Source organism: Corythoichthys intestinalis, chromosome 10, assembly GCF_030265065.1.
Source record: "Corythoichthys intestinalis isolate RoL2023-P3 chromosome 10, ASM3026506v1, whole genome shotgun sequence".
In the NCBI taxonomy this organism is placed as follows: domain Eukaryota; kingdom Metazoa; phylum Chordata; class Actinopteri; order Syngnathiformes; family Syngnathidae; genus Corythoichthys; species Corythoichthys intestinalis.
In genome coordinates this window covers 46,977,130-47,002,450 of record NC_080404.1, presented here as the reverse complement: position 1 = coordinate 47,002,450, position 25,321 = coordinate 46,977,130, and the positions used below count along the sequence as shown (strand labels likewise).

The 25,321-nt window shown below is 38.7% G+C and overlaps 1 protein-coding gene across 2 annotated transcripts in view; it reads right to left on the bottom strand.

The window, feature by feature from the left end:
* Nucleotides 1-25,321, bottom strand: part of LOC130922651 (cadherin-1-like) — a 49,765-nt gene that overhangs the window by 22,781 nt on the left and 1,663 nt on the right. The window contains exons 2-8 of one of the 2 annotated variants that reach the window (XM_057847560.1): nucleotides 18,977-19,091; nucleotides 18,757-18,885; nucleotides 10,791-10,879; nucleotides 8,335-8,475; nucleotides 2,520-2,660; nucleotides 2,256-2,411; nucleotides 1,097-1,241 (exon numbers count right to left, since the gene is read on the bottom strand). In XM_057847560.1, the coding sequence (XP_057703543.1) occupies nucleotides 1,097-1,241; nucleotides 2,256-2,411; nucleotides 2,520-2,660; nucleotides 8,335-8,475; nucleotides 10,791-10,879; nucleotides 18,757-18,885; nucleotides 18,977-19,091 (916 nt within the window). The remainder of the gene's footprint in view (nucleotides 1-1,096; nucleotides 1,242-2,255; nucleotides 2,412-2,519; nucleotides 2,661-8,334; nucleotides 8,476-10,790; nucleotides 10,880-18,756; nucleotides 18,886-18,976; nucleotides 19,092-25,321) is intronic. The other variant, XM_057847561.1, reaches the window with a different exon arrangement.

Genomic DNA, 25,321 nt, shown 5'->3' with positions numbered 1-25,321 from the left:
CGTACTGTGAATGCTCATCTTTTAGCGGTATTAATGGTGGGAGGGGCGAATGGATGCCCAATCCATTTTGACATTCGCCCCTTTGAATCAAATTGGATTGGACGTCTAGCGCCGTCAATGGCAGCCAATAGATGACAATTCATTGGCTATTCGATTTGATAATCATGGAGTCTTGGGTCTTGTTCATACCGCAGGTCTTAATGCACAAATCCGATTTTTTGCCATACCTGTTTTTTTTGGGCGTGCCTGTTTAGACTGCCTTTGTCCATTCAGACTGTTTAAGTATTACGCATGCGCACCAATTCGCAGTCCGACAAAAGCTGAGCAAGAAGGCCCACATGCGCTGAAGCATCAAAACAAATGACTACACGTGCTGGCTGTCATCCATCTTTCCAGGGAGATCATATTTTGATTTCCAAAAAGAGGACACAAATAACAGACATAAATAATCCCCGTTTAGGTTTATATTCAAAGTTTATATATGGTTCGATAGCATGCACGCACTATCCGTGCATGTCACACACACACATACGGACAGTTTTCCCCAACTCTCGGCCGTGTAAGCAATCTTGAAATATTGCTCATATAGGGCAGAGAGAAATTCGAGCATTCTCAAGCTTATCCTCAACCCATTTTTATTTTTCATGACAGTTGTCAAGCCTGACCCTTCCCCAAAAGCCGTGTTCAATGCAAGCTAGGCGCTAATAATGCACAGTTGCACTGCTACCGTAGCAGCCTTTCTCTCTCGCTGTTTGATGATGCAATTGCCGCATGAATTCCAATTTGGGAGACTTGACAGTACAGACCGCCGCGACATTCTAGAAAAATGTGACCCAGATCGGATTCGAAATGGTACACTTCTATGCAACTTATCCAGTTCAGACTATCAAGTTAATGCCTCACTCGAGTCGTAAAAAAAAACACGAAAAAAAATCGGATTTGTGCATTTACACCTGCAGAATTAACCTAGCCTTAGTTGATCTGCCATTTATGACATGACTACCAGAAATACCATCACAAAATCAAGTATCAGTTGTGAAAGTGTAAGTTGTCATCCAAAAAACAAGCAATTGAAGACTAAATTCATTGACAGTACCAATTGGTGAGGCCTCAGCCACTTCTCCAAAGAAGGTATCCTTCTCAAACACTGGTTTGTTGTCGTTCTGGTCAATTACATTAACAACAATTTCAAATGGCTCCTCGGCATTTCCCGAATCTTCTGCTACAGCATGCACGTCCAACTGCACACAGATAGAAAAGTGTCTGTTTAGTTGTTCAGTATACAGTGATGCCTCAGCTCACGAACGCTTAAGCTCACGAACTTTTCGCCTCAAGAACATTAAATTCGCGAGCATATAGTCTCTGCTGACGAACTAGTTTTCGGCGGACGAACCAGGAAAACGGCGGTCGAAAAGCGCCACGAGAAGCTGACGCACGCTCACGGCGACCCAGTTCGTCCCCTCACTTTCGTTGAGTGCGGACGTGGTTTGTGTTTGATAGACATTTTGGACCATATTGAGTGTACTTTTGCTATTATGGGACCGAAAAACAGTTACCTACAGTCCTTATGGAAGGTGACTCGTGTTACCAATTCGCCCTCGACTGGTAATTGGCGGTGCTTTCAGCTTCCCATCGTAGTGAGAAGTGGACCGGCGAGTCACGTTGGCTCGTTGTCGTCGGTTGTCTTCGGTTTGCCCGATTTCCTCTCCAGAAAGGTGGCGGCCGGCGTGCATACAAACACCCAGAGGCGTCGGATGGCTTTTTGTGGGCACTTTTATTAACAACCAAAAGCATGTGGGGGGCACAGCAGTGGAGTCTACGCTAACTGCGCACTTTGCCGGTAACACTCTCCTTCCAAACAGTAACTCCCTCCCTCCCTCCTCCTCCCACTCCATTCCATCAAGCCATCAACTACCATCACAAAGGTAAATAAAACGACTTTATTATACAGTACAGTTTATTTCTTTAACTATAATACAATAGCACATTTATTATACATAAAATAAGGTATATTTTTGTGTAGTTTTAAGGCTTATTTAGTAGAAAATTATGTTTTATGGGGACCTGGGAACGGATTATTCTCATTTTAATGGTTTCTTATGGGAAATAAATGTTCGGAAGACGAACTTTTCGCCTTACACACACTTTCTGGGAACCAATTATGTTCGTGAGCTGAGGTATCACTGTAATTGTACGGCCCAAAAAATACTTGATAGAAAGTATGTACTATTTTTAAAGAGGGCGAAGATTCTTACCATGTACTTTGCCTGCTTTTCCCTGTCGAGTGGTTGTGAGACATAAAGATTGCCATTGTCTCTCTTCACTGTGAAAAGGCCAACAGGAGGCTGATCAGCTCCAGGACCAGTGATGCTGTAAAATATCTTTTTAACTGTGTCTTCATTGGACCTAATCTGGGTAAAGGAGAGGTGGTTGGTTTAAAAGGGGGGAAAAACATTCGAAGTATTATTTATGTCTACTGTAAATATTTTTGCACAAATACTTAAAACAGTACTTCTTACTTGAGATATTTTGAGCGGGTAAGGTCCTCTGTCGTCCTCATATACGTTAATATTTGGAATAACCCATTCTCTCTTTCTCCTTCTTAATCCTCCATTAGACTTTGGAAAGTGCAAAACAGGGATGTCTGCATCACTGGTATTCTGTACAAATGTATAATAATAAAATAATACATATAATCTTCGATAATATCGGCATCAGATTTTCATTATCAGTTTTGTGCCATAATGCATATTGCCTCCAAAGAGAATGTAGCAGTCTTCTGATCATGAACAAAGGCTGGTCACAGTTTAACATATTTATAATGCGAAGTGAGGAAAAGCGGCATGGAAAACGAATGAATGAATGAATGGCAGTAAGCCACCTCTGCATGGAGATGCTTGGGATTTGTTATGCAAGCAGACCATTTGCATTCATGGCGCAAAATTTGAATGAATAGTTGAAAAATAATGAATTAAAAACTCATTACATAAAACTACTGCGTCACCAGAAAGAAATAATCGTGAAGAAAACTAGAAAAGTAATAACAGACAAAAATCTCTGCAAAAGCCCAGCAAAATGCAACTTGGGAATCATCATTGCATTGGCATGTCCTATGATTGCCTGCCTGTATTTGTAATGCTTTGGTCGCCCCCTAGTGGCTTTTTCGGGTAACTAATGTACAGTGATTTAATTGTGAATTAGTCCTTTTATTTATGGACATTTAAGCTTATTTTAATTTAGATTACTTATATGAGTCACAAATCGATTATTGATGCACCCCACCACACTTTTAATGTTTTATACATTAGTTCCAAAATTGTTCAAAAATCTTCTCAGGCTAAACCAAACTATTTTAGTATCAAGTTAACAGTTAAAAACAGTAAATAAAATACTCAAGTCCCCATTCTGTATCATAAGCTTTAAACTACATTCAGTTAATTTAATGTTGTGAATCAACCGTTCAAGTTGTTAAAATTGTTCCCGTTATTCCATAATTTCCCATCCGTCTACTTTCGACGTGTCAAAGTTTTAAAACTGTTTCATCATTTAAAGATAGATTCAAGTCAAGATTTTGCCGATTTAGGGATATTTTAGATAAAAAGTAATTAGGTTCGCTACAACAGAGCCTTCTAGAGAAGTCTACTGCTTTAAGATGACGGCAAGTCTGTCATTTCGCATCTAGTTCTTTGTATATGTTCCAACGCTGTCGTTGTCTGTCATTTCACATCTAGTTCTACAATATGTGATATCCACCATAGCCATATGTTGCCGTATGTTTGTAGCAACTAGCAACTGGTCGCTGTTTGTAGCGGCTGTCGGCCACAGCCAGGTATGATAGTTTTTTTGTTTTGTTTTTTTATCTAGCGGCATGAGTTCGGGTCCCCAGAATTGATAAATCTAAATTCAAGACTTTTAAGACCTTTTTTAATGCCATTTCACCTGAAAATTCATACTTTTCTTGCACCCATTATTTAGATCATATTGAATCATATTAAATAAATAAAGCACTGAACATCAAATTTAACCTCAATTACTCAGTGTGTTTGACAAAAGAATGCACATATATTGAAGATACAATTAAAACACATTTAAAGTAACATTATAAAGTCTGTCAGAATTTTTTTAAACACACTCATGGACACAGTAATTATGGACAAAAAGAGGAGGACAGTCACAGGACTCAGACCAGCCATCTTCTGTAACAGGCTAGCCGCTAGTGCACCTGCCAAGACCCCAATGAACATGGCTAACTCTTGAGTTAAAACGGCGAAATTCACATTCATTCGAAAGGCAAACCGAAATGTTTAAGCAGGTCCACTGCCTTCGCATGACCCATAAACTGCAACCTAAAGTATCTGGATGTAACTTGAGCCCCTATCACATACTCCAAAACAACGGGAATATCGCGGGACTTAACCGTGCAGCAGTTGTGTGTGAAAACAATTTCCCGTGTCGACTGACATGGGAAGCAGTGTGCGTGAAAGCAAACGTTAAATTCCCAGGTCACAGCAGAAGGCTGATGACTTAAATATCATATAGGCGGCCGATGTAACATCCTCCCTCTTCGCAGTAAGAGGAAAAGCGGTAAAGAAATATCACAATTATAAACATAGCAAGCTGGAAACAGCTACATCAAAATGAAAACATGACTAAAATTAAAGTGTCAATTATTACGTCGGGCCGGCCAGCGTTATTTCATTGTCTAAATAAATTTATAATGATCATAAAAATATGTAGTCTATTTAACAGGCATGAAAATGGGTCAGGGGTTAAAAAGGTGAGAAGGGTGTGGAGGAAATATGTTCCAGTACACTGTATACCCCAACAAAATATTGAGCTCTGTCGACCCACACTGTGTTTCAGCAGGGCCATGCAGAGACCGGTGGAGGGCTGGGTGCTCGTAGATCAAAAGGGGCACATGAACAAGTATTTAATACACCTTAAAACAACATAACTTCAATTTTAACCAGCTTTAGATAATAATTGGCTGCGACTGTGACATACTTTAATTGGGAGGGGGCAACAGTGAATAGAAATCAAAACTGTCATCAACACTTTCTGGCTGTGACTCAGTCAGTCTGCCTCTTTTCTTCCTTCAACCTCTGCATCAAAACTTCCTTCCTCAACTTGTTCATCTGAGAACAAACCACATCAGATGGTCACTGAGCCACCAACAGCGCAGTTTTCTCAAAACTATTATTTCATTATTATCCATACTTAACAACTCTAGCACCTAATGATTAATAAAGCAATGACATAAAATCTAATAGAAAAATAACATTGTAATTGTGTTTATAATTGTATTTAATACCCGACTATCCTTGCAAACTTGTTCTTACCAGGTCTGCTATTCACCCAGCTGATGAGGTATCCACTGCCTTTAGCAGCCTCATCCAACTCCTTTTTTTATCCCTCAATCCGCTTTCCCTACGAGGCATGTCTATGTAATGAAATATAAATATTAAAAAAAAAACAAAAAAAAACAGATACCCCGGTGGCTTTTAGTTTTAAAGTTTTCTTAATTTCTTTCTCTCTCAATAACGATGGAGGTAGATTTGTGTTTTTATTATTCAATCAAAAAACAAAGTTACTTCTATCAAAAACAAAGTTGCTTCAATCAAAATACAGTATATACTTTTAATCCCAAAAAAGTCACTTCAATAAAAAAATTGTTTTTGATTGCAAAAATAAATTTGAGACAAAAAAAGCATTTGAAAACTATTTTTCTTGATTGAATCAAATTTTTCCATTGACGTAATGTTTTTTTGCGTTTGGGCCACATTTTGGCTAGGACATTTGTGTCTTTATTATTCAATCAAATAAGTTGCTTCAAACAAAAAAAAAATTTCAAAAGAAAAACTTTGCACATGTGTCAATCACCGTTTAACAAAGCCTGAGAGGGTTTGAGTAGACTAACTATGAAGCATTTAATAAAGCCAAGCATTTTCTTACTACTTTATTCTTGTTTAAAAATAATTCGGTGGGGCAGTAACATGTTTAAAACTTATCATAATTCTTACATTTTGAAGTTCTTGAAAACCATTTATAAATGATACTTTGGTGAAAAAAGTGAAAAAACATGTCATATATATGTATCTTTTTTCCAATGTAAAATATGAAATAAATGCATTGAACACGCACAAAAAAATGGGGGGGGGGGGGGTGGGGGTGGGGGGGGGCGGTACTTCGCGGTTTTCACTTATTGCGGCGGGTTCTGGTCCCCATTAACCGCGAAAAACGAGGGATCCCTGTATTTCTGAAAAGCTTTAAGAAGCAAGAGTCATTCCCCACACTCGTCGGGCCGCTGTTGTGCCGACACCGGCCGTCAGCTCAAATCCAAGCCGAAAATAACGCGTCTCCGGCGGACGACGGGAGCGATGTGAGGCGCCCCCTCCATCCGAGAGAATGCCGCTTAATTTGACTCAACAGTGCGTTTCTTCGTTTATATTACCGCTAAATACACAAGCTTGACGCCAATTTAACGGGAGCTATTTTTTTTCATGGGAGATTTGGCTAGCTCTGGCAGTGTTCAACGCAAGCTGCAACGAATGGCAGTAACTTTTTTATATCGCAAAACGTGAAAACAACTGAAACCATTACTCACCAAATTCAATCTGCTGGCAAATACAGGCAAGTGTGTATGCTGCGCTCTGGTCTGCCCCGATGTGGATAAGGCCTGCTTTTTGTTTTCGCAGCTTTGCAATCCTACCGAAGGCTCTCCGAGCACTCCATGTACACGCGTAAGGAGTGCGCGCGTTTGGAATAATGGAACGCAGCTTGGCCTGATGATTGGTTCTCGTCAGCGAAGCATGTAGAAGGATTTGCTGACTGTGTTCTTAAGTGCTCAGTTTACGTACAAAGTTTATCACATGATGATAATAATAATAATTAAATAAAACCTCCCGACCCCCCCCCCCCTCCTCCCAAAAAGAATTTCTCCTCGGATCTACGCAATTCACGTAGGTCGCCCTTTTTGACTTCAAAACGGCGAATTTCGCCGAAAGGTGAGAGATTTTCATGCCTGATTTAAACATCAAGAAAATGTGCGGGTTTTTTTCTGCCAACTGAGAATTCGTTACAAAAGACAGGCTTTTATGCAGACATTGTCACAAATGTTGTCACAGAAAACGCGGGTTGGGCTTTAATATCCGCGGACCAGTTCGGGTCGACCTGGATTTTTTTAGGCCCGATTTTACCTCTATCTTAAAGTCTTGATGAGCTTAAATTGACTGCAGTTACGAAGTCGGGAATGCTCCCTCCGGAAAAAAACACGATTTGACCAACATTATGTTTAACAAACTTTTCCAGTGTTATTTCATTGTGTAAATGCATTTATAATGATCATAAAAATATGTAGACTATTTAAACATTAAGAAAATGTGCGTTTTTTTCTGCCAACTGAAAATTCGTTACAAAAGACAGTTACGACATCGGGAACGCTCCCTCTGGAACAAAACGCAATATGACCAACATTGTGACAGCGGATGCCAACCAAAAATGACGTGAAACAGATCACCAATGGACTCATTTGAAGTATATGAATGGTGGTCTGTTTTGGTGTTCAGAATCCACAATATTTCTGGCTGCAGGGTTTTCTTTCCACCGACAAACGGACGCATTCCCGATGCAGAGGTGGGTGGATTCTCCGTTTTGCCGGTTGTGGTGGTTTGGCACGCACGAGTTGCATTTCGATTTGTAGTGCAGTGCATTGTAAAAATTCTATGCGTCATCTTCGTTATGGATTAAGAAAAAAAAAAAAACCTCATCATGGATATAATTTAGGTTGCACTGAGATGTTCTTGAAAATTAAGACCACGGTGAAAAAAATCCAGACTTAAAACAGCTAATTTAATACTTTTAATAACTTTAATAATGGAAAACTAAATTCAATGCTTTTTTAAAATACTTTTAATAACTTTCGGTACCATGGAGTTGAACAAGATATTTACTCTCGGTCCGTTCCCCATTGCGTCCCGAAGACCGCGGCGTCCCAAAGACCGCACTGACTATGTTTTATTTCCGCTTTGCCTGGTATAATTCAATGATCGGAATTTGGATGTTTATGAATCGTTCTCTAATCTTCCACAGCCGAATCGCGAATAATCTATTAATCGGAAATTTCGCACACACCCAGTGGGGGATTGCAATACAATTAGCAATAACATGTTAAGTTACTCAGATAACAGTAGTGGGAGGCAGTCTGTTAGAAATAAAAATAAAAATAAAAAATGAACTTCCAGACATTTTGCATATTTGTGTGTTGACCAAAGCAGGCACAAAGATGCAAAATGCAGCTACAGATTAGTATTACAAAAGAAAACGCCTTCATCCTACCTCAGAATCACACTCAGCATTCTGCTGTTGGTTGCCATTGTGCTGCACAATGACCTGAATGGTCATCTTGCATCCTTGAAAGTCCCAGGTGTGAATCAAAAAGTCAGGATATCCATGACAAAGAAAAACTGGCCTGTTCACCTGAATGGCAGGGGAAAAGAATGACCATCAACCAGGCACTCCGTCTAATATTAAACTTTTTAAAACCTTGCAAAGTGTTTAAAGGGAACCACAGGTATAAAGACTAGGGTTGTTCCGATCATGTTTTTTTGCTCCCGATCCGATCCCAATCGTTTTAGTTTGGGTATCTGCCGATCCCGATATTTCCCGATCCGACTGCTTTTTTTTGCTCCCGATTCAATTCCAATCATTCCCGATAATTTTTCCCGATCATATACATTTTGGCAATACATTAAGAAAAAAATGAATAAAACTCGGACGAATATATACATTCAACATAGAGTACATAAGTACTGTATAAGTTTATTATGACAACAAATCCTCAAGATGGCATTTATATTATTAAAATTCTTTCTGTGAGAGGGATCCACGGATAAAAAGACTTGTGACTTTGTATATTGTGACTAAATATTGCCATCTAGTGTATTTGTTGAGCTTTCAGTAAATGATACTATAGACCCTACCCACCGACGTCACAATACCACGTGCTCGTTGTATGGTTCCGCCCACTTGTCCGTCATTTTGTCTCTGTATTAGCATTGGTTTCAATTGATCGAGGAATTTAAAATGCATTTCATGGAAGACCCGGTGCTTTCTGATGCCGTAAACTCACTGGATGTGTTGCATAAAAGGCGTTATGTGGAAAAGCTTCGTTCTATACAGTCGCCAGATCCATATTTGATGCCCAAATCGATGTTTTTCGATCCACTGTCTTCGCCCTGTCTGCCTGACATCTGCTACGCTGATATTTACAATTATCTTGTCCACACAAAATCAGCCTATTCTCACGAAAATTTGAAAAACTTCAAGAGCTTGGACGCTTATAAATACTTTGTTGCTGGTTGGGTGAAACGTCCACGAAAATTCGGCAGGAATCTATCTTGTGCTTGGAAAGGTGAGTTACGAAATTTTCAATTCAAAATCTTTTGTTATTGCTAACATCCACTGTCAAGTCTAATGTATTTCATGTCGTTTGTCAATGGAGTTAGGGCTTTTAATGTTTATATGGTTTAGCGATAGCACTCTCACTACATACATAGGTGTATGTTGTCGGCGATTAGCCTAGCAATTATCTTAATTGTGGTTGTCAGCCCAAAACCCTCTAAATATATATTAAATGCATCTTACCAGATATAAAATGACTACTACATAATCTGTGGTAATCATTTGGAGCCCAGTTTTCTCGTCGAATTGCAGCAGCCCATCTCGCTCTCTTCTCTCCGGGTCTCTCGGAATCCGGTAGCACTTCGAGTCTCTCCGTCTTCTCCGTCTATCTTCTCTGTTATTGCAACCGACCGCCACACACGCCTTCACCATTTTGATTATTAATGTTAACGAGCAGAAAAACACGCCGTAAATAGGAGGAATGTACGTAGCCGTAACAGGTCAACACGATGTGTTGACGGACAAATGGGCGGCACCAGTCAGGAGAGCGGAGTTGTGACGTCACGTGGGTAGGGTCTATAGCCATGCCCAAATGGATGATGGGAAGTGGAACCATGACTGTGCGTAGTGCTATCAATTGATATATCTTCTCTGCGTTGAGAAATAACATAAGGTGTTAAGTAAAAGATCAATTGCTACCTTGCTTCCCCACATTGCTTCCCAAGATTAATTAATAATTAATTAATTATTAGCAATTAATAAAAGGCTCCAAAGGCTGCCAAAATTCACTCTACTCCTTTTACGCTGCCTTTTATCTCTCTATATAGGTAAAACAGCGCCATTACAGATTGAGCGCAACAATGCGTGAGTGGGTCGTGCTGCGCATGCATTAATTGCATTACATATTTTAACGTGATACATTTTTAAAAAAAAAATAATTACTGCTGTTATTGGGATAAATATGATAACCCTACCTTAAGCCTAAACTAAAGACTCTGGATGAGTGTAACATATTATGTCTGTAACGTGAAATACAATTAGAAAACGATTTAATTAAAAAATATATACATATATTACAAAAAGGCATGGCCGATATTTCTTTGCCGATTCCGATACTTTGAAAATGACTTGATCGATCGGGACATCTCTAATTAAAACAAAACAAAAAACAACATTGGATGTTTTTAGTTACTGTAATCTAGCAGCAGTTCAAAATATGTACTAAATACTAGATTTTTAAATCAATGGCAATATTTTATGTGTTACTTAAAGCATTTTAGTACAAGAGAACAATTGTGGATTATTAGGGCCTACAAGTCTTTACAACCGTGGATCCCTTAAAAAAATTTAAAAAAAAAACACTCTGTGAATAAATCAATCAAATATCTTACCTTCACGACACCGTCAGTCTGAACCACAAAACGTCCATCATCACTAATAAAAGGAAATCCCATGCGTGCTGAACAATCAGTGAACTTCACTATAATACAAAAACAATACCATTAAAATCAAATAAAACTATTGGTTTATCGCTCAAATGATTTAACACTTTCTGTAGTTATATGTCTATCGTCATATGTCTATCCTGATTATCGCAATGAATCAATTCCTGCAATGCCACACAGAACAGAGACAACACAATTCCCTACAATTTCTATATTAATTATATTATGATAGCCTAATAAACAACTGTCCTAGAAGTTGTATTGAGTTCATTTTGTCTACACTTATAGATTAGTTGAATTTTTATTTTTGATATCTTCTAGGGCTGTCAAAATTATCGCGTTCACGGGCGTTAATTAATTTTTTAAATTAATCAAGTTAAAATATTTGACGCAATTTACGCAGATGCCCCGCTCAGACAGATTTAAATGACGGTAAAGTGAAACGCTCACTTGTTAATTGTGTTTTATGGAGTTTTGCCGCCCTCTGCTGGCGCTTAGGTGCGACTGATTTTATAGGCTTCAGCACCCATGAGCATTGTGTAAGTAATTATTGACATCAACAATGGTGGGCTACTAGTTTATTTTTTGATTGAAAATTTTACAAATTTCATTAAAACGAAAACATTAAGAGGGGTTTTAATTAGGGCTGTCAAAATTATCGCGTTAACGGGCGTTAATTAATTTTTAAAATTAATCACGTTAAAATATTTGACGCAATTAACGCAGATTACCCGCTCAGACAGATTTAAATGACGGTACAGTGAAACACCACTTGTTAATTGTGTTTTATGGAGTTTTGCCGCCCTCTGCTGGCGCTTGGGTGCGACTGATTTTAAAGGCTTCAGCCATCCATGAGCATTGTGTAAGTAATTATTGACATCAACAATGGCGGGCTACTAGTTTATTTTTTGATTGAAAATTTTACAAATTTCATTAAAACGAAAACATTAAGAGGGGTTTTAATATAAAATTTCTACAAATTGTACAAAAATTTTTCTTTCTATCCACGGATCGCTTTAACAGAATGTTAATAATGTTAATGCCATCTTGTTGATTTATTGTTATAATAAACAAATACAGTCCTTATGTACCGTATGTTGAATGTATATATCCATCTTGTCTTGTCTTTCCATTCCAAAAATAATTTACAGAAAAATATGGCATATTTTATAGATGGTTTGAATTGCGATTAATTACGATTAATTAATTTTTACGCTGTAATTAACTCGATTAAAAATTTTAATCTTTTGACAGCCCTAGTTTTAAAATAAAATTTCTATAAATTGTACTAACATTTTTCTTTTAAGAACTACAAGTCTTTCTATCCATGGATCGCTTTAACAGAATGTTAATAATGTTAATGCCATCTTGTTGATTTGCTATAATAAACAAATACAGTCCTTATGTACCGTATGTTGAATGTATATATCCATCTTGTGTCTTATCTTTCCATTCCAACAATAATTTACAGAAAAATATGGCATATTTTATAGATGGTTTGAATTGTGGTTAATTACGATTAATTAATTTTTAAGCTGTAATTAACTCGATTAAAAATTCTAATCATTTGACAGCCCTAATATCTTCACATTTGAACAAAATGTACTACTGTGCTGCTTCACTTTTCTTGCTGCTTCGCTACTGTGCAGACGTCTCTCTGTTTTGCTCCTGCTTCTCAAGCTTCAATCCTCTTTTTAATCATTTTTAATCACCTCTAAATTGCCCAGCAAGTCTTGCAATTTTCTTTTAATCTTGTTTCTATTTAAACAAAGGCTTTTTGAGCATTTTTGAGCCTTCTGAATGCTTTTTTGTCTTTACTGGAACATAAGTCTGCCTTATCGCCACTGGAAATGAGGAATTCGGCGAACGGAGGCTAAGTAGCAGGAACATGCCTCCCCTGTCCATGGATGATTACCACAAACTGCTCCAGAAGATAGCAGTACTGGAAACAAAAATCTAGTTCAAAGTAAATGGATCGATAGCATGCACGCACTGTCCGTGCATGTCACACACACATACGTGCAGTTTGCCCCGACTCTCGGTCGTGTAAGCAATGTTGAAATATTGCTTATATGGAGCAGACAGAAAACCGATCATTCTCAGGCTTGTCCTCAACCCATTTTTATTTTATTTTATGACTGTTGTCAAGTCCGACTCTTCCTAAAAAGCCGTGTTCAAGGCAGGCTAGGCGCTAATAATGCACAGCTGCATGGCTACCGTGGCGTCTCTCTCGCTTTTTGATGACGTAATTGCGACATGAATTCCGATTCGAGAGACTGGACAGTACAGACCGCCGCGACAGTCTGGAAAAATGTGGCCCAGATCGGATTTAAACCACATACGAAAGTGACCCAGATCGGATTTGAAATGGTCCACTTCTATGCGACTTGTCACGTTCAGACCGTCAAGTTAATGCCTCACTCAAGTCGGAAAAACACGAAAAAATCGGATTCGTGCATTAAGACCTGTAGTATGAACGTAGCCTTAGTCTCCCTGAGTAAATGCATTCATCAAATCAATGAATGGATGTTCCATAATTTTCTCCAGTTAAATGTGGAGAAGACAGAAGTGATCATTTTTGGGCCAAAAAAGGAAAGGTCAAAGATAAGCAGGCAACTTACAATGGCACTTACAGCTACAAATCAAGTCAGAAACCTTGGCGTAATTATTGACTCAGACCTATAATTTGATAGCCATCTAAAAGTCCGTCACTAAATCTGCTTATTATCACCTAAAAATATAGCCAGAATTAAGGGGCTTTTGACTCAACAAGACGTGGAAAAACGTACGCATGCATTCATTTTCAGCAGATTGGACAATTGCAACGGTATATCTACTGGTCTTGAAAAAAAAATCAGTCATGAAGCTGCAGCTAGTACAGCATGCTGTAGCCAGAGTCCTGACAAATACAAGTAAACTGGACCACATTACACCGGTTTTGAAATCGTTACACTGGCTTCCAGTAAGTCAAAGGATAGACTATAAAATACTACTGCTCGTCTACAAAACACTTAATGGCCTTGGACCAAAATACATGCTTGATTTGTTAGAATCGTATGAAACATCTAGACCCCTAAGGTCGTCTGGAACTGGTCTCCTGTATGTTCCAAGAACAAGAACCAAGCAGGGTGAGGCAGCATTTATAGTTATTATGCTCCTCACCTCTGGATCAAGTTACCTGAAGGTCTGAAGTATGCTCAAACTGTTAGCTCCTTTTAATCAGGGCTAAAAACGCTTTTGTTTAGCACTGCATATCCATAACTGTCTATATATTTCATTCTATTTGCTTTCTATTGTTATCTCCATTGCTGATTTCAATTATTAGCAGTAGTAGTAATATTTGTTTTATTTTATTTTTTTTATTCTATTCATGATTAAATGCAATTTTTATGTACAATTTATTTCCTATGTAGCCCCTATCTATACCCTTCTGTATTTATACTGATAGGAGCTGCAATCTAGGTTCGGTTCAATTTAGTGCTGCAACGATTAATCGATCAACTCGAGTATTCGATTAGAAAAATAATATGCGAATTGAATTTTGTTGCTTCGTGTATTCGTTTAATTGAAGTGACATTGTAATGGTTTATTTTGAAAGTGTTTGGTCTGCCTCATTTCACATGGCTGAATCCAGCTGCTCCCTGTTAAGACCAACAAAAGCTAAGTTTTTGTTTGAGCTAATGTTTTTTAATGCATTTTAAATTCAATTTATAGGTATATTGCCTGAAACATTTGTTGAGAGCATTGTAAAAAAAAAAAAAAAAGTTTGCATTGTATAGCATTAAGGCTAGCGGACTTTTGCTATGTAAGTTAGCCAATTGTTCTTTTGTTGTACTTAGATCCTTATTTATTAATTTTTTACACCGTTTGATGCTCAACTCAGGTATTTTAATTTTTTATGTTCCTTATCCAATTACTCGATTATTCGAACTAACTAGTTCATCGATTAATCGACTACTAAAATAATCGATAGCTGCAGCCCTAGTTCAATTGATTTAGATACGATGATCACATCATACATCAGGTTTAGGCAATTGGAATTCTTTTAGTATATTTTTAATGAACAATATAAAAAAAAACAATTTTTAACAATTTAACACACAATTAACTATTAATAACACACTATAAAATTAACAAAAAGAAAAATAGAAAAAATAGTCTTGAGTCTCAGTCAATTGTTTTGTCAAAGTCAAAATTTGTCCAATATTAGTTGCAGTGGCAACTTATTCAATGTCTCAGTTTTTCTATTGCAATAGTTTTTTTCCCCCAAAGGTTCGTTGGCGTGCACTCTCTTGAAGGGGGAAAAAAAAAAAAGAAATGTAGGTATCAGTCCGATGACTGATACAATCCTACCACACAGACAATCCGTCTGTTATTCCAGAATTTTGAATGATATTGGTTCTTCAATCACTCTGGGTTAGCTCACCATCGTTGAATCCAATCTGATGATCTTTCTTTTTTTTCCAATCAGAAAAAAAACCTGAACTGTATTTAACACAGGTCCTGAGTTACAATCGTTTCAGTTTCAATGTTTCAGATTTCAATTTTTGTTGTACAACTTTTTCAAACAATACTGAGTAATCACTCAATAATAAAAATTCTAATCATTAACTAGCATTTTGTATGCAATAAATTATACATTTTTCACACAAAAATGTTACTTACGCTCTCAAAAGCATTTTTTCATGCAACACTGTAAATGGTACATTTTCCATAACCAAAAACAGAAATTACATTTCATTTCCTTTCAATGGAAAATATATTTTATACCATTTCAAACGGCAGCATATTTTAATAAAAAATTCTCACCGATAGTCTTAACTGACGACGCCTGGTCCTCTTTCTCTCACACAAGGCTTTTGGCCTGCATGAATAAGGCGCTAGCAGTTAGCCATGAATGCAAATTTAGCATTAGCGAATTGTTTCCACATCTTACCGAGTGGTTTCTGCTCAATATTTTCACCACGCGACCGTCTGAATTCGCTTCAAGCAACAGACGCCACACAGCAACAGTTGATGCATTTGTCAATTTGCTTTTCTTTATCTTTTTTAGATTTCTTTCTGGGGCGGACACTGAACAGAACATTCCCCCCTCAGTTAGAAAAGGCCAACGTTCCAAAAGGAAGGGCGCATGCGCTGACGTCATACTTGTGAGTCTCTGACTTCATTCAAATGTCGCTCCTGCCCTCTAGTGTTGTTATTGGGTATAACGCTTCAATATTTTTCTCTGGGCTACATTATTGGGTATAACGCTTCAATATTTTTCTCTGGGCTACACCTATTTCGATTCTTTTTTTTTTTTTTTTTTTTTTTTTTACATTCTATTGATTTTAATGTGATTTTTATGATCTTCATATGATGTAAAGCACTTTGAATTGCTTTGTGTTGAATTGTGCTATCGACCCTACCCACCTACGTCATAAAACCACGTGCTCGCTGTGTGGTTCCGCCCACTTGTCCGTCATTTTGTCTCTGTATTAGCATTGTTTTCAATTGATCGAGGAATTTAAAATGCATTTCATGGAAGACCCGGTGCTTTCTGATGCCGTAAACTCACTGGATGTGTTGCATAAAAGGCGTTATGTGGAAAAGCTTCGTTCTATACAGTCGCCAGATCCATATTTGATGCCTAAATCGATGATTTATGACCGGCTGCCTTCGCCGTCTCTGCCTGACCCTGATATTTACAACTATCTTGTCCACACAAAATCAGCCTATTCTCACGAAAGTTTGAAAAACTTTAAGAGCTTGGAGGCTTATAAATGCTACGTTGCTGGTTGGGTGAAACAGGTCCTCGTACACGAAAATTCGGCAGGAATCTTGTGCTCGGAAGGTGAGTTACGAAATTTTCAATTCAAAATCTTTTGTTCTTGCTAACATCCACTGTCAAGTCTAATGTATTTCATGTCATTTGTCAATGGAGCTAGGGCTTTTAATGTTTATATGGTTTAGCGATAGCACTCACTACATACATACGTGTATGTTGTCGGCGATTAGCCTAGCAATGATCTTAATTGTGGTTGTCAGCCCAAAACCCTCTAAATATATATTAAATGCATCTTACCAGATATAAAATGACTACTACATAATCTGTGGTAATCGTTTGGAGCCCAGTTTTCTCGTCGAATTGCAGCAGCCCATCTCGCTCTCTCCTCTCCGTGTCTCTCGGAATCCGGTAGAACTTCAAGTCTCTCCGTCTATCTTCTCTGTTATTGCAACCGACCGCCACACACGCCTTCACCATTTTGATTATTAATGTTAACGAGCAGAAAAACACGTCGTAAATAGGAGGAACGTACGTAGCCGTAACAGGTCAACACGATGTGTTGCCGGACAAGTGGGCGGCACCAGTCAGGAGAGCGGAGTTGTGACGTCACGTGGGTAGGGTCTATATAAATAAATTTGCCTTGCCTTGCCTTCTGTTTACACTGAATGGTTTTATGTTGCAGCACCATTTGATACATTTAATATTTGTGGCAGGTCAGTTTTATGTTAATTCAATGAAGTGATTGGGGGGAAAGGCTGTCAAATTGCTGTGTATCACAGATTATCATGGCATATCGATATTGTGATATAAAACAGCCCATGTCGTGATTTTTTCCCGTATCGCACAACACTGTTTGAGAAGGATTAGACCATGACTAAAACTCATTGAGGATTGTGAAGTCAAAAGCCACTGACAAGCGACATTGTTCAATACTGTACTACCCAAGTCAAATGCTTAGACGTACCATTAACAGCAAAAAAAATGCAATCAACAAAGATAAAACGACCATAGGAAATTTGTTTTTGTGCTGTTATACTGGCAAACACTTAACAACTCTACTCTCTCTCTACTGCTGGATCACTTCTTTCAATGTTCGAGAATTGTAAAAACCTGTTTGACCCACTTGCTTTTGACACAGTTATTTCACAGTTATTTCACCGAGATTTACATTTAACATTTATGCTGTCAAGTAAAGAGTGCTCCTATGCTTGCAGTTGTTGACATGCTTTCAAAAGAAAGGCTTTGCCAAACAGGCTCGATTAGTGAGAGCAGGGAAGATCATTAGATGAGGCAAGCTGAGACTTGATAGCCATCTAAAGTCCGTCACTAAATCCGCTTATTACCACCTAAAAAATATAACCAGAATTAAGGGGCTTCTGACTCAACAAGACATGGAAAAACTTATGCATGCATTCGTTTTCAGCAGATTGGACTACTGCAACGGTATATTTACAGGTCTTGATAAAAAATCAGTCAGGAAGCTGCAGCTAGTACAGAATGCTGCAGCCAGAGTCCTCACAAATACAAGGAAGCTGGACCACATTACACCGGTTTTGAAATCGCTACACTGGCTTCCAGTGAGTCAAAGGATAGACTATAAAATACTACTGCTCGTCTACAAAACACTTAATGGCCTTGGACCAAAATACATGCTTGACTTGTTAGATTCCTATGAGACATCTAGACCCCTAAGGTCGTCTGGAACGGGTCTTCTGCATGTTCCAAGAACAAGAACCAAGCAGGGTGAGGCAGCATTTAGTTATTATGCTCCTCACCTCTGGAACAAGTTACCCGAACGTCTGAAGTATGCTCAAGCCGTTAGTTCCTTTAAATCAGGGCTAAAAACGCTTTTGTTTAGCACTGCATATCCATAACTGTCTATATATTTCAATCTACCTGCCTTCTATTCCTCTTGTGCTTATCTCCATTGCTGATTTCAATGATTATTAGTAGTAGTAGTTTTTGCTTTATTTCTATTTTTGTTTTATTTTTATTTATTTATTTTTATTCTGTGATTAAATGCGATCTTTTGTCTTGGTTTTTACGTTGTGTTGATTTAAATGTGATTTTTATGGTTTTCATGTGATGTAAAGCACTTTGAATTGCCTTGTGTTGAATTGTGCTATATAAATAAATTTGCCTTGCCTTGCCTTGCCTTGAGCTTGCTTAGCCACCAGGTATCGCAAATGATAAGCATGGATCCATAGCCTCGTTTCAAACCAAACTGCCCTTTTTGCAAATTTCCTCTCTGGGATGGTTTTATACGTTTTCCTGCTTTAATCCAAAAGTGCCGCTAAGTACACACAAGTTAAACAAACAAAAACCAGAAGTCGGCATGGTTTTACAACATTTTGATCGCTCTTACCTTTGCCCAGCACTGTGCCTTTTCCTAGTCTCATTCTGTCGACTTTGAAAACCTTCACGTCTGACTGAAATCCAGGTACACATGACAGCTCTTCAGCAGAAACTACAGCCAAAGCCTAAAAGAAAGAAAGATATATAACCTGTCAGCTATGCATGTGAATGATTTGCTCTGAAGATGAACTCTTTTCGTGACACTGACGATTACGTAGTTCTTTTTAAAGATGCACGATAATATCAGTTACCGATAATTATTGGCCGATAAAGGCAATTATGAGGTCACACAGATAAACCAGATTTTTTAAAAATTCAAGCGATATTGCAATCCGATAATTATATACTTGATTCAGCCTCCAAATGTGTGCAATCGAAGCAGTTTTGTCCAATTCTGCACCAACCCCGCCTCAACTCCTCCTCCCTCAGAAGCCCCTGTCGAATGAGTGCCGCGTTACACGACATGGTTGATGTAGTTGGATATATAGGCGGCTCTGTCACCAGTAGGGTTGGGCATCGAGCATTGATGGGAATCGGTTCTAACACGCCGATGCTCCTGGAATTGTTCGAATTTTTAAATTTCGATTCCATGTTTCGATGCCCTGCGGGAAAAAATTGCTGAAATTCAAAGACTGATATTTATATACAAGTTAAAATTAACCCTGTGAGAAGTTCATATAATTTAAAAGATCATCGAGAAGTTAAGACTTCAATATAAACCATGCAGTTTTTTTTCTCCCTGCCTTTTTTTTTTTACCCTGCCTCTTAAAACAATCTGAATCGAGAATTGTTCGGAACCGGAATCAAAACGTGGAATCGTAATCAGAACCGGAATCAAAACGTGGAATCGTAATCAGAACTGGAATCGTTCAATTTCAAACGATGCCCAACTCTAGTCACCAGCATGGGTTGATTTTTCTGTGTGTAAAACAAAGGACGCTCTCGCCATCTGCAAAACATGCACTGCAGAAGTTCCACAAGGTGGAAAGAAACTGTCCTCATTCAACATAACTAAACTGATCAGCAATTTAAAGCTGCATCACAAATATTTTTGGAACGAATATGAGGCTACTGCTAGCGCGTAGGCTTAAGCTAATGTAAACAAACATAAACTAAGCTAAGTTGCGAGGCAGAAAAATGTCATCACATGTAATTGACTTTCCGATGATTGAATTTAAAGGGGAATATCAGAATTTCGCGCTAGCTTAGCCACTCCGGAGCCCTCAAACTAACAAATATCTGACAAACTGCTTGGAATTTGTTGAAATCAACTCCACCGACCAATTAAACCCCGCTAACTCTAAGATTAAGCCTAATGTCAAAACTTGTGAATTTCGGGTTATGGTCAACAGAATATCAGTGCCAATGTAAAACAATGCAAACTGACGCCACAATAATCAACAACACACAAGTGGATTGTACAGTGCAATAAACACAAAGGTGGTGGCGGGCGCGGGTGCGCGTGCAGCCGTGCACATTAACAAATGGAAGTCCTCCTCTCAACACACACGCGGTCAATTTGGCCACAAAACGTTGCGGCAACTAAGCACTTTACACACAATCGGACTTACAAGACATTCCACAGATGCCAAACGAACACATCACCTCACGGGATTAATGTGCAGCACGCATATGATGTAAACAAAGCTTGCCAACTTGGAGCGACGACTGCCCGTCGTTGCTACGGCAAAGCTACGAAACGGCCGTGCATGTAGGGGGTCCAACCTTTTGCTGATACCCTCCAGAATGAAGGAAAAATACCTTCATTCATGGATATCCACAGATCAACATTCCCTCGCAACGTCTCAACACTTGGCGCATCAGTCCCACAACACATGACGTGAGACCAAAACAGGAAATAGCTAAGAGGTTCTCATGGAAACACGTACCGGGAACCTTTTATTTTAGCATTTACTATTCAAAATGCTCTCCGTACATAACTACAATATTCTTCATTCTACATACGTTATGAGGCAATGAAAAAATGGTAACGCAGTAATCAGATTACTGGTGTAGAAAAATGAATGCGTTAGATTACTCGTTACTGAAAAAAGTAATCGGATTACAGTAAGGATTACAGTAAGATTACAGTACAACACTGACCAGCATGATGTAGATGTTGCACACAACGGCAACCTTATCCGTGACTTTGTGAAGGTATCGTATACTTTTTCTCGACAAAATTTGTAAGTGATGTGTATGATATTGTAGTTTTATTCACCCAACCATTGTGTACAGGTGCCGTGTCGCACTACGGTTGGAAGGGGGCAATGGACATTGTAGAAGTGAGTCACTAACCGTCAAATTATAGCTGTTTTAGAGGAATCTCACAATGTGAAAATGAGACTCCAGACCCTGGACAGAATGCTGAAGAACAAATTGTGGAGGAGACGAAATAATTTACTATTATAATTATGATTATGTTGCTACAACAATGCTAACTACTAAGCTCGTAGTACTCAGCAGTGTTGTTAATAACGGCGTTAGAATATAACGGCGTTGCTAAAGGCGTTATTTTCTTCAGTAGTGAGTAATCTAATCAATTACTTTTCTCATCTTGGCAATGCCGTTACCGTTACTGAGGCGGGAAAGGCGTGCGTTACTATGCGTTACGATGTTGGTTGACTGCCGCGAGAAAAGTCTGGAAAAAGACGGACTCACGGAGACGAGAGAGCAGAGCAGGAGTGGGGATGAGGCAAGGCAGTGTGAAGCCTTTGCAAACGCGATGCTACTATGCTAGGTGGCTCCAATAATACGTGACTTTAGCCGATAGCCTACAAACTACTCTCACAAACTACGCCCACATGACGTTTCGGTAAATATCACATATATATAGAACTAGATGTGAATGACAGACACGGCGGCATTAGCAACGTATATACCGTAATTTTCAGACTATAAGCCGCTACTTTTCCATCAGTATGAATCCAGCGGCTTATAGTCCAGTGCGGCGTATTTGTTGATTTATTTGAGTTAATAGGTAACACTTTATTTGACAGCGGCGTCATAGACTGTCATAAGACCGTCATAACTATGACATGACACTATCATGAGCATTAGTGAAGGCTTATGACAGATGTCATTAAGTGTCTTCCGGCAAATTATGTCACTAACTCCATTTATGTCCAGCTCGGATCTTTTACATCCATTCAAAAGGGAGATAATTTGCGGGATAACGCTAAATGACATCTTTTATGAGCATTCATTAATGCTAATGACAGTATCATGTCATAATTCTGATTGTCAAATGACAGTCTTATGGTGCTACTGTCAAATAAAGTGTTACCAAATACCTAAACAACTGGAACAGTAACTGAAGAAATAATTAGCACAGAACATGAATTTAGATTGTTATTTACATCTGTAACGCTGCAATGCATGCTCGGAGGCATGTTGGACAACAACAGTGTTGACAGCAGGTGACAGCAGAGGTTCACTGTCTCCACCAAAGGAACAGTCATGGCCAAATGAAGCTTCTTGAAGCAATGCTTCATGGTGGTTCATTTGGTCTTAGTATTCTTCTAATGCTTTATGTCCTGTATATTTGTTAACTCTTCTTATGATGTCGCTGTGAAATAAGGTGTTATCAGTTAGTGTCTTTTGGTATAAATATCCAATAATATAGTGAGGACAGCTGCGGTTTATAGTCCAGTGCGGTTTGTCTATAAACAAATGCGTTTTTGTGTCACATTTGGTGGGTGGCGGCTTATAGTCAGGTGCGCCTTATAGTGCGAAATTTACGGTAATAAAGAACTAGATGCGTTACTAAACAGCCGCCATCTTAATGCAGTAGACTTCTCATGAAGGCTCTGTTGTAGAAACCCTTCCTGGCAAACCTAAGTCACTTTTTATCTAAAATGCTCCTAAATCGGCAAAACTTAAATCTAACTTAAATGATGAAACAGTTTTAACACTTGCACATGTCAAAAATAGACAGAAGGGAACTAATGCAATAACTGGAGCAATTTTAACCACTTTAACAATTAAGTCACAACATTAAATGACTTCCACACATAGCAAAGGTTATTATCTAGTTATCGCAATATCCGCAATACCCCTGTGTCTAGGTAAGTTTAGGGTAATGAATTGGGCTAGGGGCAATTGTCCCAAAAACCCTTTAAACTTCAGATTGTGTGACCATTTTTATTTTTTTAGAAAAAAAAAACATGAAAATTATCACCAGTTACTTGTCAAGTAAATAATTACTTTTACATTCAGGTAACTGAGTTACTAACACAATTACTTTTTTGGAGAAGTAATTTTTAACTGTAATTAATTACTTTTTTAAAGTAAGATTAACAACACTGGTACTCAGTACGTCTAATGTTTGCGTAGGATAGTACAATTATGTTCAATTTGACTACCCAATCGTGTTTTGCGTCACAGCTTAGACATTAACTTCGCTAAACGTAGTTATCCAACGATAAAGGAATGGAAAACATCAAGTCAAACAGGAGCTTCTTACCTTTAATACACACGTGCAAGTTTTTTTGTGTGTTTGCAGGTGGAAAACGCTGTTAGGCAAGCAAAGAAACCTGATGTGCCCACAACCACACTTACTGTACATTGATTGACATATATCGAGACTACGTGCATTTTACTTTTTACACATGCTGCCTGAAGTTGTGGATGACTGATGGAAGGCTCCAGTTATGCTCCACCTTCGTTAATGTTTTTCTGATAACTGTTGCGCATGCACCAATTCTTATAAATAAAACAATGGACTTTTCAAAAAGTTTTATTGTGATGGATATCTGCAATAAAAAAAGAACATATGACTTGTGTTTACATTGGACATGGATGACGAGCTCATAATTAATTCACGCATTCGTTACATCGAGATTAAATTACTGTAACTCCCTACTTGCAGCTTGTCCTAAAAGTTCTCTAAAAGGTCTTCAGCTAGTCCAAAACGCAGCAGCAAGACTTTTAGTAGGAACTAATAGAAGAGAGCACATCATCTCTGTGCTCCAGGCCCTTTACTGGCTTCCAGTCGAGTTTAGAATTAAATTTAAAATCCTCCTTCTTACATTTAAGACCATTAATGGGTTGGGGCCATCTTATCTCACCGATACTCTGGTTCCATACCACCCCAACAGAAAACTCCGCTCTCAGAATGCAGGTCTACTGGTAGTTCTCAGGGTTTCTAAAAGTACTGTCGGAGCTAGAGCCTTTAGCCACCAAGCCCGTTTTATGGAATCAGCTTCCAGCTAATATTAAAGAAGCCGCGACAGTCTGCACATTTAAGATTAGATTAAAAATGTTCCTATTCGACAAAGCTTATGCTCAGGCTAGTTGAAGTCGGAGTAGACTCACAGTTTAGTCTAAGCTGCACTAGAAGCTATAATGCTGGGGGAAGTACAGCCACTGAGTTCTATCTCCTTTTTCTCACTCTACCTACCACTTGTCTTACTTTATTTCTATTTTCCAATGTTAATATCTAGTTGTCTAGTCTCTTCATCACTAGTCACCCGGTGTCCCTTTTCCCCCCTCCCCAGAGGGGAGGGGCTATTTTTCAGCTGCCGCCTCCTGACTGTCCGGACCCCTGGCTGGATGGACGTCCTCGTTGCTACCCCCATCTCATCTGGCTAGATGGACCTCTTCTTGTTCCTTTACTCCACTGCATCTTTACGAACTGTAATTTCGCCTGCTAATTCCCATTAGCAGTCCTGGGGCTTTCTGCCTATCCGTCATGGGAGTGGATCTCTCCTGACTGTGGTACTCCCCAAGGTTTCTCATTTTCTCCCAAAGACTCTGGAGTTTTTCCTTGCCGACATGGAGGGTCTAAGGATGGGGGATACCCAGGACTTGAACTTTATTTATTCATCTTTGCTGCTTCATTTGCTGTTTCTGATTGTGTATCATATTGCATCTGCAAAGCCCTTTGAGACAACCTTGTTGTGATCTAGGGCTATACAAATAAAATTGAATTGAATAATAGTGAATAATCTAACTATAACCAGGTGAAAAATACCTTGTAGTATTTGCTTGTTACAACAAAATCCGTTGCAGCACTTCTGCATTCGGAAACTGACATATTATTTGTAATTTTGCCTTATTTTTGTCACTCACGTGGCCGGCTGGCGTATCAATCTACACCTTATATTAACAAAGGCTGCACACATTGTTAGAGTTTTGTCCACGAATGATCAACAAAGTGATAAGAACATATACTATGTAACGGGGGTAAATATGCTTGTTAAATTATGCCGGAAGTGACGCGTCATGAATCGCTCGCGGAAAGGGATGTGGGCGCAAGAAAGGCAGGGATGTCATAATAATTGCCAATAATAGCAGTCCACCTGTGTCTATGATGTTTGGAACGCCAGTGATGAGAGCTGCAACCCGTCACATT